Raw genomic sequence first — 13,020 nt, 5'->3', positions numbered from 1 at the left:
TTCAAAACCTACAGGATTGATTTGTTGATGAAAACTGTTTTTCAATGATTTTATCTACATTTTCTATCCATGCCTTTTGAGGAGTGTATTTCCTGGGAAGTGCAGGCTATCAATCAGTCCTCATACACAGAACTACTGCAGAAATAGAAAGCCATTTCCAGTCACATTATATCCAATTTGTGTGACTTTAACTTCCCCCATCTCTCCACAGCACAGAACACTCCAAAGGTCAAACAGCTCCAACCTTTCATTAGAGAGCTACGCTACAAGATTTATATATCTGATTTAAAACACGACTGTTTTAAATCAGATATAGCAACTTCTCCTCAGTATACTATAAAATCATTTGACTCATAATGCTGACACCGGAGTGGCCCCAGCTGCTTTCTCTCTCCTCATAATGCACTGGGTGGGTGACGGATTGGATTACTGTACCTTCAGCTTGGGGAGACGTTTAATGGTCTTGAGTGGCCGCAGGACTCGGAGGACCCTCAGGGACTTGATGGTGTTTATGTCCTTGCCTTTCGTCCCTCTGTGCAGATTGAGAGAACAGTTAGTGTGTGTGTGTGTGTGTGTGTGTGATGGTGTCACCTAGAAGCCTGTGAATGCTTTCATCCTACCCATCCTCCAGTAGCATGAGCAGATTCAAGTACATCAGGTTTACTGTGAACTCTGATGAATGCAATGTTATATTCTGTTAGTAGAGTGCATGCATGTGAGGTTCTACAGAAGCATGCAACAGTCGAGGAATTGGTTTGGAGTAACCAAATTGCATTTCCTAAAGTGCTGTAGTGAAGTAAACCTTTCAGATTTGCTCCTTCACTACATTTGTTACCTGTTTTTCATTCCCTTCTCATTTTCTTTCCCTTCTTCTTTTTGTCTTCTTTAATTCCTTTTTCTCACAGTAGCCTTTCTTTCTTACAGTCTTTCTCTTTTCATCTGTCTTTTATTTACCCGTTTAGTCTATTTGGTTTTTCTTTCATTTCTTTGGGTGAAATGTCTCTCTTGAATTCCTTCTTTCCTTTTGTGACCCTTCTAAACTCCACTCTTTCTCAACAATTTGAACTCTACTGCAAAACATTGTTGACCTCTGATGTATTTTCCACTATGGAATTACTTATTTTTGTAAGATAAAATCATAGTTAAGAACCTTTTCCACAACTGTCATGGTGAGCATACAACATGCTGTTTCTGTGGAATAACATACAAACATTTCCCACTGTTCAGAGTAAACGCAGAGAGAATCAGCCCCAGCTTCTTTGCAGGAACCGCTGCTGTCAGTCATTGCAGACGCTGCAGGTTTCTTAACTGGTCACTGAGTGGGAGGTGGGTGTGGGGCTTTGAAAACTAGCTGTTATGCTAATGGCATACAGCTGAGCCATCATTCACTCAGACACTGACATTGGCCAAGGACGGTGGGAGAGGGATTTCTAATTAATCAGTCACATGTGCAAAGTGGCTGTCACTCTCCGTGTTGTTTCTTATGACTTCAAACATGTCTAAAAACTACAAACTGAGTGTTTATCTGTGTATATAAATAATGCAATGTGCAAGGATGTGGCAAAGGACACAAGAATGTGAGAACAAATAAGTTTAAAAGCCCTGTTAGTGTCCCATTGAGGCTCTGCAGTTTCTTACACCAACCAATTATGTCATCCCCAGGGGACATCAACACCTCCTAAAGTAATGTTGTTTATTCCAGCTAATAACTGTAAAAGAGCAGTTTGTTCAGGAGTATAACGTCAGCTATCGGTGATCCCAGTATACTGTCATCAATATAAGCTGGAGCTCTGTAGTGTGCAGCTTGACAGGTGTAGCAACACTACAGAAAACGGGGAATGAGGCAGAGCAAAGAAACAGTTTATAATGTAATCTTGACACAATTCCACAAATAGACCTCTGAGAATAAAGTCTAATTGAACATTGGGTCATCAAATTGATCTTTTTAAATAACACTTGTGCATTTTATCTTAGGAAATACCCAAGGAAATAGAAACTTCAACTCAATTTAACTACCTTTAGTCATTTCCTGGTTATCCTTGAACCCTAAAATAGATCCTTCTGAGTAATGGAACATTATTACCAAATTAGAAAGTCCTTTCTAGGAAAATAATGCACAAATAAGCGTTTTCAAGGAACGTAATGTGGATAGGAGGGTACATGTGAGATTCTAGAAATGACCATACATCTTATCCGGTAAATGGACAGCATGTTGACTTTAAACACCTTCCTTCTCAGTCTTTTCTTCCCTTTGCCTCCTTTGCATAAGATTTGTCAGACACATACTGTACTCACACATCAGTCTGTCAAAATAATGATATCAATCTGTAATAATAATTTGATATCATCAGATATGTGATGTGTGTAAAAGTCTACAATACGGTGAGGAAGAGTAGCATGGTTCCATACATTGTGTGCCTTTTCCGTTCTCAATGGAAAACTCTCAGTCTTATAAAATGGCATGCAGCTCTCATGCTTGGATGACTTGGTTACCCTGGCATGCAATCTGCAAACTCAATGCCAGTCCTCGCTATTCAAGGAGCTCGACACATTGAGACGGCAAGAACAGTCTCCCAATAGCTTTCAGAAGCGCCGTGGGCAAGGAGCATGTAATGTGTGTGTTTGTTCACATTAACTCAACACTGATGGCTTGAAGTCCAACATAATTAAGTCCATCATTTCTGCAGCCTTAATACTAACTGAGTGTATTATGGAAACATATAAAATCATACTTCTGTTATTTTATTGCATATTCTTGGAAAATATATAATAAAATCTATATGAATCAATCTTATTTTCTTTAGGCTTTCAGGGTACTAATTCTCTCATTGTTATTATTATAAAGGGTCTGCGGTCTCTATTTGCCCTTTGTTAAATTGTGTTGCATTGGCGATTATTTAAAAAAAAAATCGAGAAGCCATTTATTTTTAATATATAACATTATAACATAATTTGATATATTTAACTAAGTTACACTTGTGTGTTTATGTATTGAACTTAACTCTATGTAACTCTACCTTTTTGGCTGTCTTACAGACCGCTGCTTTCATATTTGAAAACATATAATTATTATTTTCGCTGAAACCGTATTCCTCAAAGGAGAACACAGCAGTTCTTATTGAGCAGATATGAATGCTGGAGCAGACAGAAAACAGAGATTTAATTGATCTTTAATGTGCTCAGCAGCTGTGAGGTCATCCTACGTCATCCTGACTCTGTCGTATCAGCTGCCCGCTATTGGTCGAGGAGCATTTCCTGTTTAGGGATGTGACATCCAGTCAGAAGCATTTCAGTGCCTCAGCTAAACAGCAAGCATGAAGCTCCTTCTATCGAGCTATATTACAAATAAAGCACAAATAAATATTTCAACTGTTTTTGCATACTTCCATTTGTATTGTTTCTCTATTTTCTTCTTTACTTTGTAATCACTGGGAGCATTTGCTGAGCTAAACATTGCAAGAGTTGTGATCAGAATTTCTTCTTGTGGTCATAAAAAAATATATAATTATTGTAAGAGAATTCAAGTGCTAAGGATGTGTGTGTGGATACACTAAGAAACAAATAAATTGTACAAAATGTGCTCACTTACAATGAATTCTTACGGGGGAAATAAACGTATCATTTATTTATTTAAATACACAAGCTACTACCCGGCGGTCACTCAAGGTGAATCCAGCTGAGAAGCTATAATCCTCCATCGATTTCTCTCTGAATGCAAGGAGAGATGTAGGTGAAGGGCAGGGAGGTGAATTAAGCTGCAGGCTATAATCTCTTAGTGTTATGACCAATTAAACCCACTTTAGTGAAGATTAGAGGAGATTAACATGAAGGAGGAACATCAGATAAGGACGTTTCAGCTTGTATACAGCTGATACCTGATGAGTGGAAAGATACTCAGTTTAGATTGACACAGATGCAAGTCAGCGGTTATATGTTGGTCTTCTGAAAGCTATGAGACGGAGTTTCCAATATTGTCTTTTTGTCTGGATGTCCCAATATTGGGACAGGAGGTTCTTTTGTAAAGGGAAGACAGGAAGGAGGGAGGGAAATCATGGTCATATCCCGAGCACTTTGGGATGGAGGGGGACAGAGTTCATTTGGAAAGTTTGGTAAGAGGAGTGTCGATGTTTCATGTGGGGAAAGAGGGAAGGGGGGGTTTAATAAGTAAAAAGTAGATAGGGACAGTTCCCACCTGGCCACGCTGTGTTGCGATCTGATGAGAAAAAGCAATGACACAAACACAGTACAAAAACACAAACACCACCCACATAAATATAGCACAAAAGCATGTCAAGAAAGACAGCGCAAAATAAACATTTTAAGCAGATATCACACAGGTGTGAAGAAACAGGGACATTATCCGGCCTTTCAAACTTCCATCGAAAAGAAACCAAAGATAAGAGACACATAGACGCACTTAAACTAATTACCCTGTGAAAGGGCAAAGCAAGTAGACGAGTGATGAATATTACAATGAGTATGTGAAGTACACAGGTGAATAAATCACATTTATAGCAAGAGGATGATCATGATGCCATGGACAGTTGTTTACTGGGAGAGAAGATGAGAGGACACTGTTGATGATACAATCCACTGACATGTCTGCTACAATGACTACATTAACACTGCGGCTGGAAAAATCTAAACTAATAGTATCTACTTTTTAAATACATTTTTAAGCACTTTTCACATATTGCCCCATACTGTATAAGAGGGCTAAATTCCTGACGTCACTTCCAGGATAGCTACTGTTTTACTAGCTTTTATTACTCAATGTCAATTAACTGAATGTTTATTTTAATTTACACTTTGAGACCACGATTGCCCACATTTTTTATATTTAGAATCTTATCTTACGAGCATAACATGAGGATACCTGTCTGTACTCTGCTTCTTATTATTAGGTCTTCCTCTTTCCTTGGTTTCTCTCCAACCCATTTGATTGTTTGAATGCTCGTGTTTCTTCCCTCGTCAAATGGATAGCAGCTAGCCTGAGTATATTTTTAATAACCAATATAAGAATTCATCGTAATAAGATCCTAGTTCCAGGGAAGTAGAATTATCCTTGCAGTGTGAATGTAGCCTGGCTCACACTTACATGCCATGAAAGTGAGTTGATAAGCGAGATGACAGATGGAGCAAAGTGAAGGTGTAGTGGTTGAATGTGATAACCTGTAAATCCAACATTTCTATGGACAACAGCGCAGCATACTGGACGAAGCTAAATGAACGGGACAATGTCAAAGCACTCTTACAATAAGTGATTTGTGATTATAAATGAACAGTGCATTACAAGTTAGAAACACAATGAAAGAACGATGACAGCTACATCATTCTGCATCTGAATAATACTTGAACTCTATGTCTGGTAATTGTTCAATTAGCACTAAATGTGTGTGTTAATTGTGGAGCGTAGCCAGAGGTACTTTGTGTTCATGAACATCTGGAACACATTTTACTCTTACGAAAGATTAAACCTCTGACAGTGCGTTTCTTATTCACTGTGCTGCCATGCTGAGCATTATGTGTATTGTTCCTCTTACTAAAACTCATGAAATATATCTATGAAATATATCCGGTAAATGGACAGCAGGTAATTGCACTTATGTAACCCAGATGCAGATGTAACACAAACATAGTTGCATAACACAAACACAGCAAATGCCAGAATCTTTGCTCGTGACTGTGGCGGTGAAGATAAGAATAGCGAATAACATAATATCACATTTGTTCAAAACATTTCGCTGCTAGACGGAGGCTGCTTCATCTAAACTCTGCAAATGACATTGGCTATGATGGACAAGAAGGAAAACAGACGACACAAATAGAAAAGAAAAAAAACGTGCACATAGACAGAAACGCAGGCAGAGAGAGCAGGCAGCATTACCCCATGAGGCTCCTGAAAGCAATCCAAGCCAGACAACAAAGAAAGGAAGGAAGGAAAGTAAAGAGAGGAGACAGAGACAGAGTCAGAAACAGATACAAAAACACAAGAGAGAAGCATTTATCTACAGCTGGCGAAAGAGAAGGAACCGAGCAGCAGAGAGCAGTACAAAGAAAAATACACAGGTGACTAACTGTGGACACATTTCCAGGAAAGAATCAATACTGCATGAGAAATAGTGAGAACATAACAGAATATGTAATCACCTTCCAACTCCAGAGACCCAGAATGCAGGTCTGTGGGCGGCACGGGGCTCATTACTGTAACTCGCTGTATAATGTGGCTATGGGTAACGTTTATTTCCCATCATGCACAATGGCACTTTATACCCCAGCACATTCGAGCCATTGTAGGTAAAAAATAAATTACAGAGCGAGGAAATGTGGGAAGCATTCCGAGTAAAAATGTCATAAGTTGTACGTTTATGCGAAAGAAACCTCGATGTTCTGTATTTACAAAACAATACTCCTAAACACAGAAATATCCTAAAAAGCTACGCATATGCATATATTTTGTGATCATTTTTAGTAAGAGTTTTATATTAAACAGTCATGCAATCTCTAAAAGTAACATTTGTATTTAGTTTTCGAGAAAAATAGAATAGTGAAAACATTTATATATATTTGAGTTTCTCAGCTACACAAGCATTTCTTTTTTTACTATTCGCTTCTCACTGATAATATGTACTTAGCAGCGCTCAACCAGAAGGGGTAATGGCCTTTTCATTTATGTCCATCTAATGCAAACATGTTTGTATGTGAGTGTTATTAGGAGTGTGAGACGAGACAAAAATGTGCAGGTGAGTTAGGTTCAACATGTACGATTATAAATAGCTGCTAAAATCTTCCTGAATACGGCGACGTAAACTATATTACTAATATATTGACTTCCAAGGAATACAAATAATACCAAGTCTGGCAGAAAGACAGCAACATTGCTTGAAATTGATGATGACAATTGTTTATAACGGGAGAACAAATTAGTTTTAGATACAATCATACAAATATAACTTTTGCAGTGTATTGAACCCGGCAATTAGGTGCCAGCTTGGAGACTTATTTCGCCTCTTGAAAGATAAAGCTGTCATCTAAACTGTGCACTGTTGAGCACGGAGGGAGCGTGGAGACTTGTGTGATGAGTGTGACATTGTTGTGATTGATAGATTTCCCCAAGCACCAATAAACCAAATCTGAATGGAGTTGTTTGTGAGATAAAACAAACACACTGCGGCACCTAGCCACAGAGAGTTAGCATGCTAGGCTAGCCTGCTCCAGGGGTAGACACTGTAGAGAGGGTGGCATCCGCTAAGAACACTGATATGACACAACCGTCATATTTTTGTGGTGTGGTTGTTGTATCCGTGCCTGAAATACTTTATATTCAGAGTTCTGCTAGGATTAGATAAAAGGACAAGTTGACTTACGAGCAGGCAAAGGCCACCAGAGCTCCGCTGACCACGATGAAGTCCAGAATGTTCCACAGGTCACGGAAATAAGCGCCAGGGTGGAGGATCAGTCCCAAGTCAATCATCTGGTGTCACAGCATAAAATAGAACAAAATAATTTGAGCTAATAATTATTTTAATGCCTCTTCTATAGCTATTTTGACCTTGTTCCTCATTAGCTCATAAAAAGCACTTTAAGAGCGCTCTGCCTTCAAATGTAGTACTTTTTCTTTTTAGTGACACAGCGCATTTATTATTTTAAGGGTTTGGAAATAGGACATGGTTATCACAGCTGATAAATGTAAACCACAAACCCAATTAGCAATGCCAGGAACATGATACTTCTCTCTCCCAGTAAACACAGATTTGGTGATTTGCAGTTTGAAAGGCAACTCGCTAAATATCGCTTGAATGACTACAATCTCAAAATGATAATCTCATAAACATATTCATTTTAATGCTGTTGCAACCATGGTTATGTAACCTTAACATCATGTGCATACTCGCCTTTATCACCATCTCAAAAGTGAAGACCCCAGTAAAGACATAATCCAGATACTTGAGAACCTGCAGAACAGAGGTTAAGAAAACTTCCTGTGAGATGACTTGTCAGATCCAGTGACAGATGTTTGCTGATTAAGATTCTTTTGAAGTGTGTGTGTGTGTAGGTGTGTGTGGACCAGTTATGCACAACATGTTCCTCTACCCTGTCAGAGGTCTCAAGCTCTGTCAGCTCTGCACTCCCCAGCTCTAACACAGATTGCCTGAACACCCACACACACGCAAACATACACCATCACCTCGCATTCCTTCTGCGCTCCTGACTTGAATAAGAATTAGTTGTGCTTGTCTGTCAGAATGCAAAAGCTCAAGTCTGTGTGCATGTATTATCCCCTTACTCTCAACATGGGTTCATATGTCAGGCACGGATGTAAAGAGTATTTAAAGATTCTGTCAAACTGGATGTGCGCCAAGTCAGTGACAACAATTGACCAAAAACGATCTAAAAAAGCTTATCTTTGTGTTTCCTACTCTAAATATGGGCAAACCTGTGAAACCCTGACTCTGTCTGACTGAATCAGCCAGTCAGCGGAATGAAGTGTGTGAATCCGCAGGGATGCAAGCACATTTAATGCAAATACTAGGCTCTGTGACGATGCGTCTGTCAGCCAGTGTTTATGATGTGTCCTTCCAGATGTGTATTTATGAATTCCAGATGTCAGTGTGACTCACGTTGTTGCGCGGTGCATTCGCTTGCACTGGATCTTCGGCTGCCAGAGCAATGCTGCTCATTGTGATGACCAACAGGATGCACATTTCAAAGTAGCGTAGGTTGACCACGTAGTGACACAGCCGCCGCACCCTGCAAGACAACACACACACACACACACACACACACACACACACACACACACACACACACACACACACACACACACACACACACACACACACACACACACACACACACACACACACACACGTTAGAGTACACACAGAGAAGTGACAGCTCCATAGGTAACGTCCTTCTATAAAAGGTCAAGAAGCACACGCATATTCTTCCATGTCAAAACAATGTTTAGGTGGAAATGAATCTGGCATTTAATTTGTCTAATCCCCATCATGAGTCCAAGATGATATGTGGGTCTGGAACATGAATGGAGCGGTAAATCAAGAGATTCATCTTCTGCCTCAGCTCCTCAGATCCTGAGACACTAATTCACTTGGGGCACAAACACTTCATTTTTAAGGAGAGTGCCATGGCCTCAGACTTGAGGAGCTGGCGCCCTTCCCAACTGATTTACTCACAGCTACAAACCACCCCAGTGTGTGCTGGAGGTCATGGTCTAAAGCCAGAACTACATCAGCCTAAAGGAGAAACACAGCAAACACTGCTCGAAGGATGACAGTTCCTTCTGAAACTGAGGAACATGCCCCATCTTTCAGAATCTGGGAAAAGTTCTTACAGAGGTTATTGAACTTGTGGACTACCAGATGTTCTGGCTACGTAGGACTTAGATTCGCACCTACAGACTTGAAAATATGGTACGATACAAACACCCGTAAAACCAACATAAAACTCCTGTTGTGTGCAGCAGTTCTACAGTACGACAGTATAACTATGAAGTCGATGGTTGATCTTTTGAACTTCGTTATTCTTGTACCTTAATAACGTGAATTTCGTAATGGTCAATCCTCAAAATTGCAGCTTTACAATTCAGTGTCAGTATGTTACAGAAAAAGGAAGAAAGTATGGACAATATTTGTTAATTGATTCAAGGTTTTAATTGGCTACAAACCAAGTTAGCATTAAGCGTAAACTGCCCTTCCATTAGCTGTTAAGGGTGATTATTCATGAGTTGCAAAATAAAATAATCTGTCGTATTCACACAAGTAATACAAGGCAAACATTTGCTTTGCATTTGGTCTGAACAAAGAGAGATTAGGTCACTAGAGAAGGCCATATGTTTTTTTTAGGGAAACACACAGTTGGTTAGCTGCAGTCTCACGAGTGTCACAACACACATCTCAGAAAATAGAAGAGTCAAGCCAGGACTTTCCAGAGCCGCGCTGCGTTTAGAGTTAAGCTCAATTTGATCTCTCTGGTGATGCTCAATCTGCTGCACCGGCTGTGTTCCCCCACTACCAGAGAGAAAAGATTCCACATCCTGATAACAACTTTTATTAGATAGGGGGGTCAGTCCACCAAATTCCCACGCCTCCTGCTGGCCAATGGCAACGCTCCAGACTCCTACTCATAAACAAGTGCTATGTTCAAGTCCAGATATGAAAGTAATGAAAGTGAGTCTGATATGTTCCTCATTGAAAAGAGGTTGAATGTGTTGAAAGTGTGTATGTTTAACATGCTTCTATACATTTTAAAAAGGACTGTTTTAACAAAGTGAGGGGATTACATCATGTTGGTTATCAACTTTGGATTTGCTAGGTGCTGTTAACTCATTTGACCCACTCTACATGGTAAAATCCTAATAATTTGTGTAACTTTGTATCCTTAATTTAACCCAAGCTATCAATCTTATTTCACATCACTGCTCTCAGTCACTTGCAGCTACACTTACGGGTTAGTTTGCCCAAAGACGAACATGGAGCTGTAGGGAAGGATCTGCCGAGGCCCATTAGCCGCCTCCTCATCCTCCAGGTCTTTCTTCTCATCGCTGAATAAGAAGCTGTCGCAGTCGATATTGTTCACTAGTGTGGAAAGATAAACACACTCATTAGCTCAAAGCAGTACAAACATTATACAAATAAAAATATTGATACAAATTTCAGGCTTTTGGTCTGTGTAGTTTTATTGAAATATAATTAACGAGGTACGAAAAATCTGAAAATCTTGGTTTATCATAAAAGCTGCTTACGAAAATGAACTTACTCTACTCATAAAGCTGCTATTACAAAGTCCCCATACAAATACAGTGGGGCAAAAAAGTATTTAGTCAGCCACCAATTGTGCAAGTTCTCCCACTTAAAAAGATGAGAGAGGCCTGTAATTCTCATCCTAGGTACACTTCAACTATGAGAGACAGAATGGGGGGAAAGAATCCAGGAAATCACATTGTAGGATTTTTAATGAATTAATTGGTAAATTCCTCGGTAAAATAAGTATTTGGTCACCTACAAACAAACAAGATCTCTGGCTCTCACAGACCTGTAACTTCTTCTTTAAGAGCCTCCTCTGTCCTCCACTTGTTAACTGTATTAATGGCACCTGTTTGAACTCGTTATCAGTATAAAAGACACCTGTCCACAACCTCAAACAGTCACACTCCAAACTCCACTATGGCCAAGACCAAAGAGCTGTCAAAATACACCAGAAACAAAATTGTAGACCTGCACCAGGCTGGGAAGACTGAATCTGCAATAGGTAAGCAGCTTGGTGTGAAGAAATCAACTGTGGGAGCAATTATTAGAAAATGGAAGACATACAAGACCACTGATAATCTCCCTCGATCTGGGGCTCCACGCAAGATCTCACCCCGTGGGGTCAAAATGATCACAAGAACGGTGAGCAAAAATCCCAGAACCACACGGGGGGACCTAGTCAATGACCTGCAGAGAGCTGGGACCAAAGTAACAAAGGCTACCATCAGTAACACACAACGCCGCCAGGGACTCAAATCCTGCAGTGCCAGATGTGTCCCCCTGCTTAAGCCAGTACATGTCCAGGCCCGTCTGAAGTTTGCTAGAGAGCATTTAGATGATCCAGAAGAGGATTGGGAGAATGTCATATGGTCAGATGAAACCAAAATAGAACTTGTTGGTAAAAACTCACTAGACGTGTTTGGAGGAGAAAGAATGCTGAGTTGCATCCAAAGAACACCATACCTACTGTGAAACATGGGGGTGGAAACATCATGCTTTGGGGCTGTTTTTCTGCAAAGGGACCAGGACGACTGATCCGTGTAAAGGAAAGAATGAATGGGGCCATGTATCGTGAGATTTTGAGTGACAACCTCCTTCCATCAGCAAGGGCATTGAAGATGAAACGTGGCTGGGTCTTTCAGCATGACAATGATCCCAAACACACCGCCCGGGCAACGAAGGAGTGGCTTCGTAAGAAGCATTTCAAGGTCCTGGAGTGGCCTAGCCAGTCTCCAGAACTCAACCCCATAGAAAATCTTTGGAGGGAGTTGAAAGTCCGTGTTGCCCAGCGACAGCCCCAAAACATCACTGCTCTAGAGGAGATCTGCATGGAGGAATGGGCCAAAATACCAGCAACAGTGTGTGAAAACCTTGTGAAGACTTACAGAAAACGTTTGACCTCTGTCATTGCCAACAAAGGGTATATAACAAAGTATTGAGATGAACTTTTGTTATTGACCAAATACTTATTTTCCACCATAATTTGCAAATAAATTCTTTAAAAATCAGACAATGTGATTTTCTGGATTTTTTTTCTCATTCTTGTCTCTCATAGTTGAGGTATACCTAGCATGAAAATTACAGGCCTCTCTCATCTTTTTAAGTGGGAGAACTTGCACAATTGGTGGCTGACTAAATACTTTTTTGCCCCACTGTATATAGCATTTTTATACAATTAGAAACTGGAGTTACTAGACAATAATGGCATTCTCACCTGCGTCATTTCTACCTATTGATAGAGTTCATTAGAAAATAGGCACTGGGCTAAGATGGTAAACATGGTAACCATTATGATTATTTAGCATTAGCATGTAAACATTGTCCTTATGATCATGTTACTGTGCCGATATAAGTGTTGAACTCAAAGCATTGCAGTGCCAAAGTACAGTTTCACAGAACTAGCATGGTTTTCAAATGTTACTCTAAGTATTACATTGCAAAATAAATATTCCCCTTGCAGGATTCATAAAGTATGCCGTCCTCTATAGTGTTAAAAATTGGGCACTTCCGGCTATGACTCCTGTTGTATTTGACTTTTACTCATTAATTCTTCTGCCGTGGCGATATTCTTAATTAGCCTTAATTACCCCTAATGACACTGCTGTAAATTGATGACTGGTGGAAACATTATAATAAGATGTTTTAACCTCATAAAAAATGCAAGTAACGTCCAAAATGATTAGTTATTATTATTATTATTATTTTCTCCGCTTAAAGGTGGGGTAGGTAAGTTTTTTCCGGCTGTTATTTT

General features: G+C 39.8%; 1 protein-coding gene across 13 annotated transcripts in view; it reads right to left on the bottom strand.

Moving 5' to 3' along the window:
• The window catches only part of LOC117562351 (voltage-dependent N-type calcium channel subunit alpha-1B-like), a gene marked incomplete at its 5' end in the record, with an annotated part of 79,096 nt that overhangs the window by 42,614 nt on the left and 23,462 nt on the right, over window positions 1–13,020 (bottom strand). For 8 of the 13 annotated variants that reach the window (XM_034240163.1, XM_034240165.1, XM_034240164.1 and 5 more), the window contains 5 exon segments: window positions 436–532; window positions 7,368–7,474; window positions 7,896–7,955; window positions 8,622–8,751; window positions 10,469–10,598. In XM_034240163.1, the coding sequence (XP_034096054.1) occupies window positions 436–532; window positions 7,368–7,474; window positions 7,896–7,955; window positions 8,622–8,751; window positions 10,469–10,598 (524 nt within the window). 13 annotated transcript variants of the gene reach the window in all.

This window comes from Gymnodraco acuticeps, unplaced genomic scaffold, assembly GCF_902827175.1.
Source record: "Gymnodraco acuticeps unplaced genomic scaffold, fGymAcu1.1, whole genome shotgun sequence".
In the NCBI taxonomy this organism is placed as follows: domain Eukaryota; kingdom Metazoa; phylum Chordata; class Actinopteri; order Perciformes; family Bathydraconidae; genus Gymnodraco; species Gymnodraco acuticeps.
The sequence above is the reverse complement of the archived record's forward strand: the minus strand, read 5'-3'. Positions and strand labels throughout refer to the sequence as shown.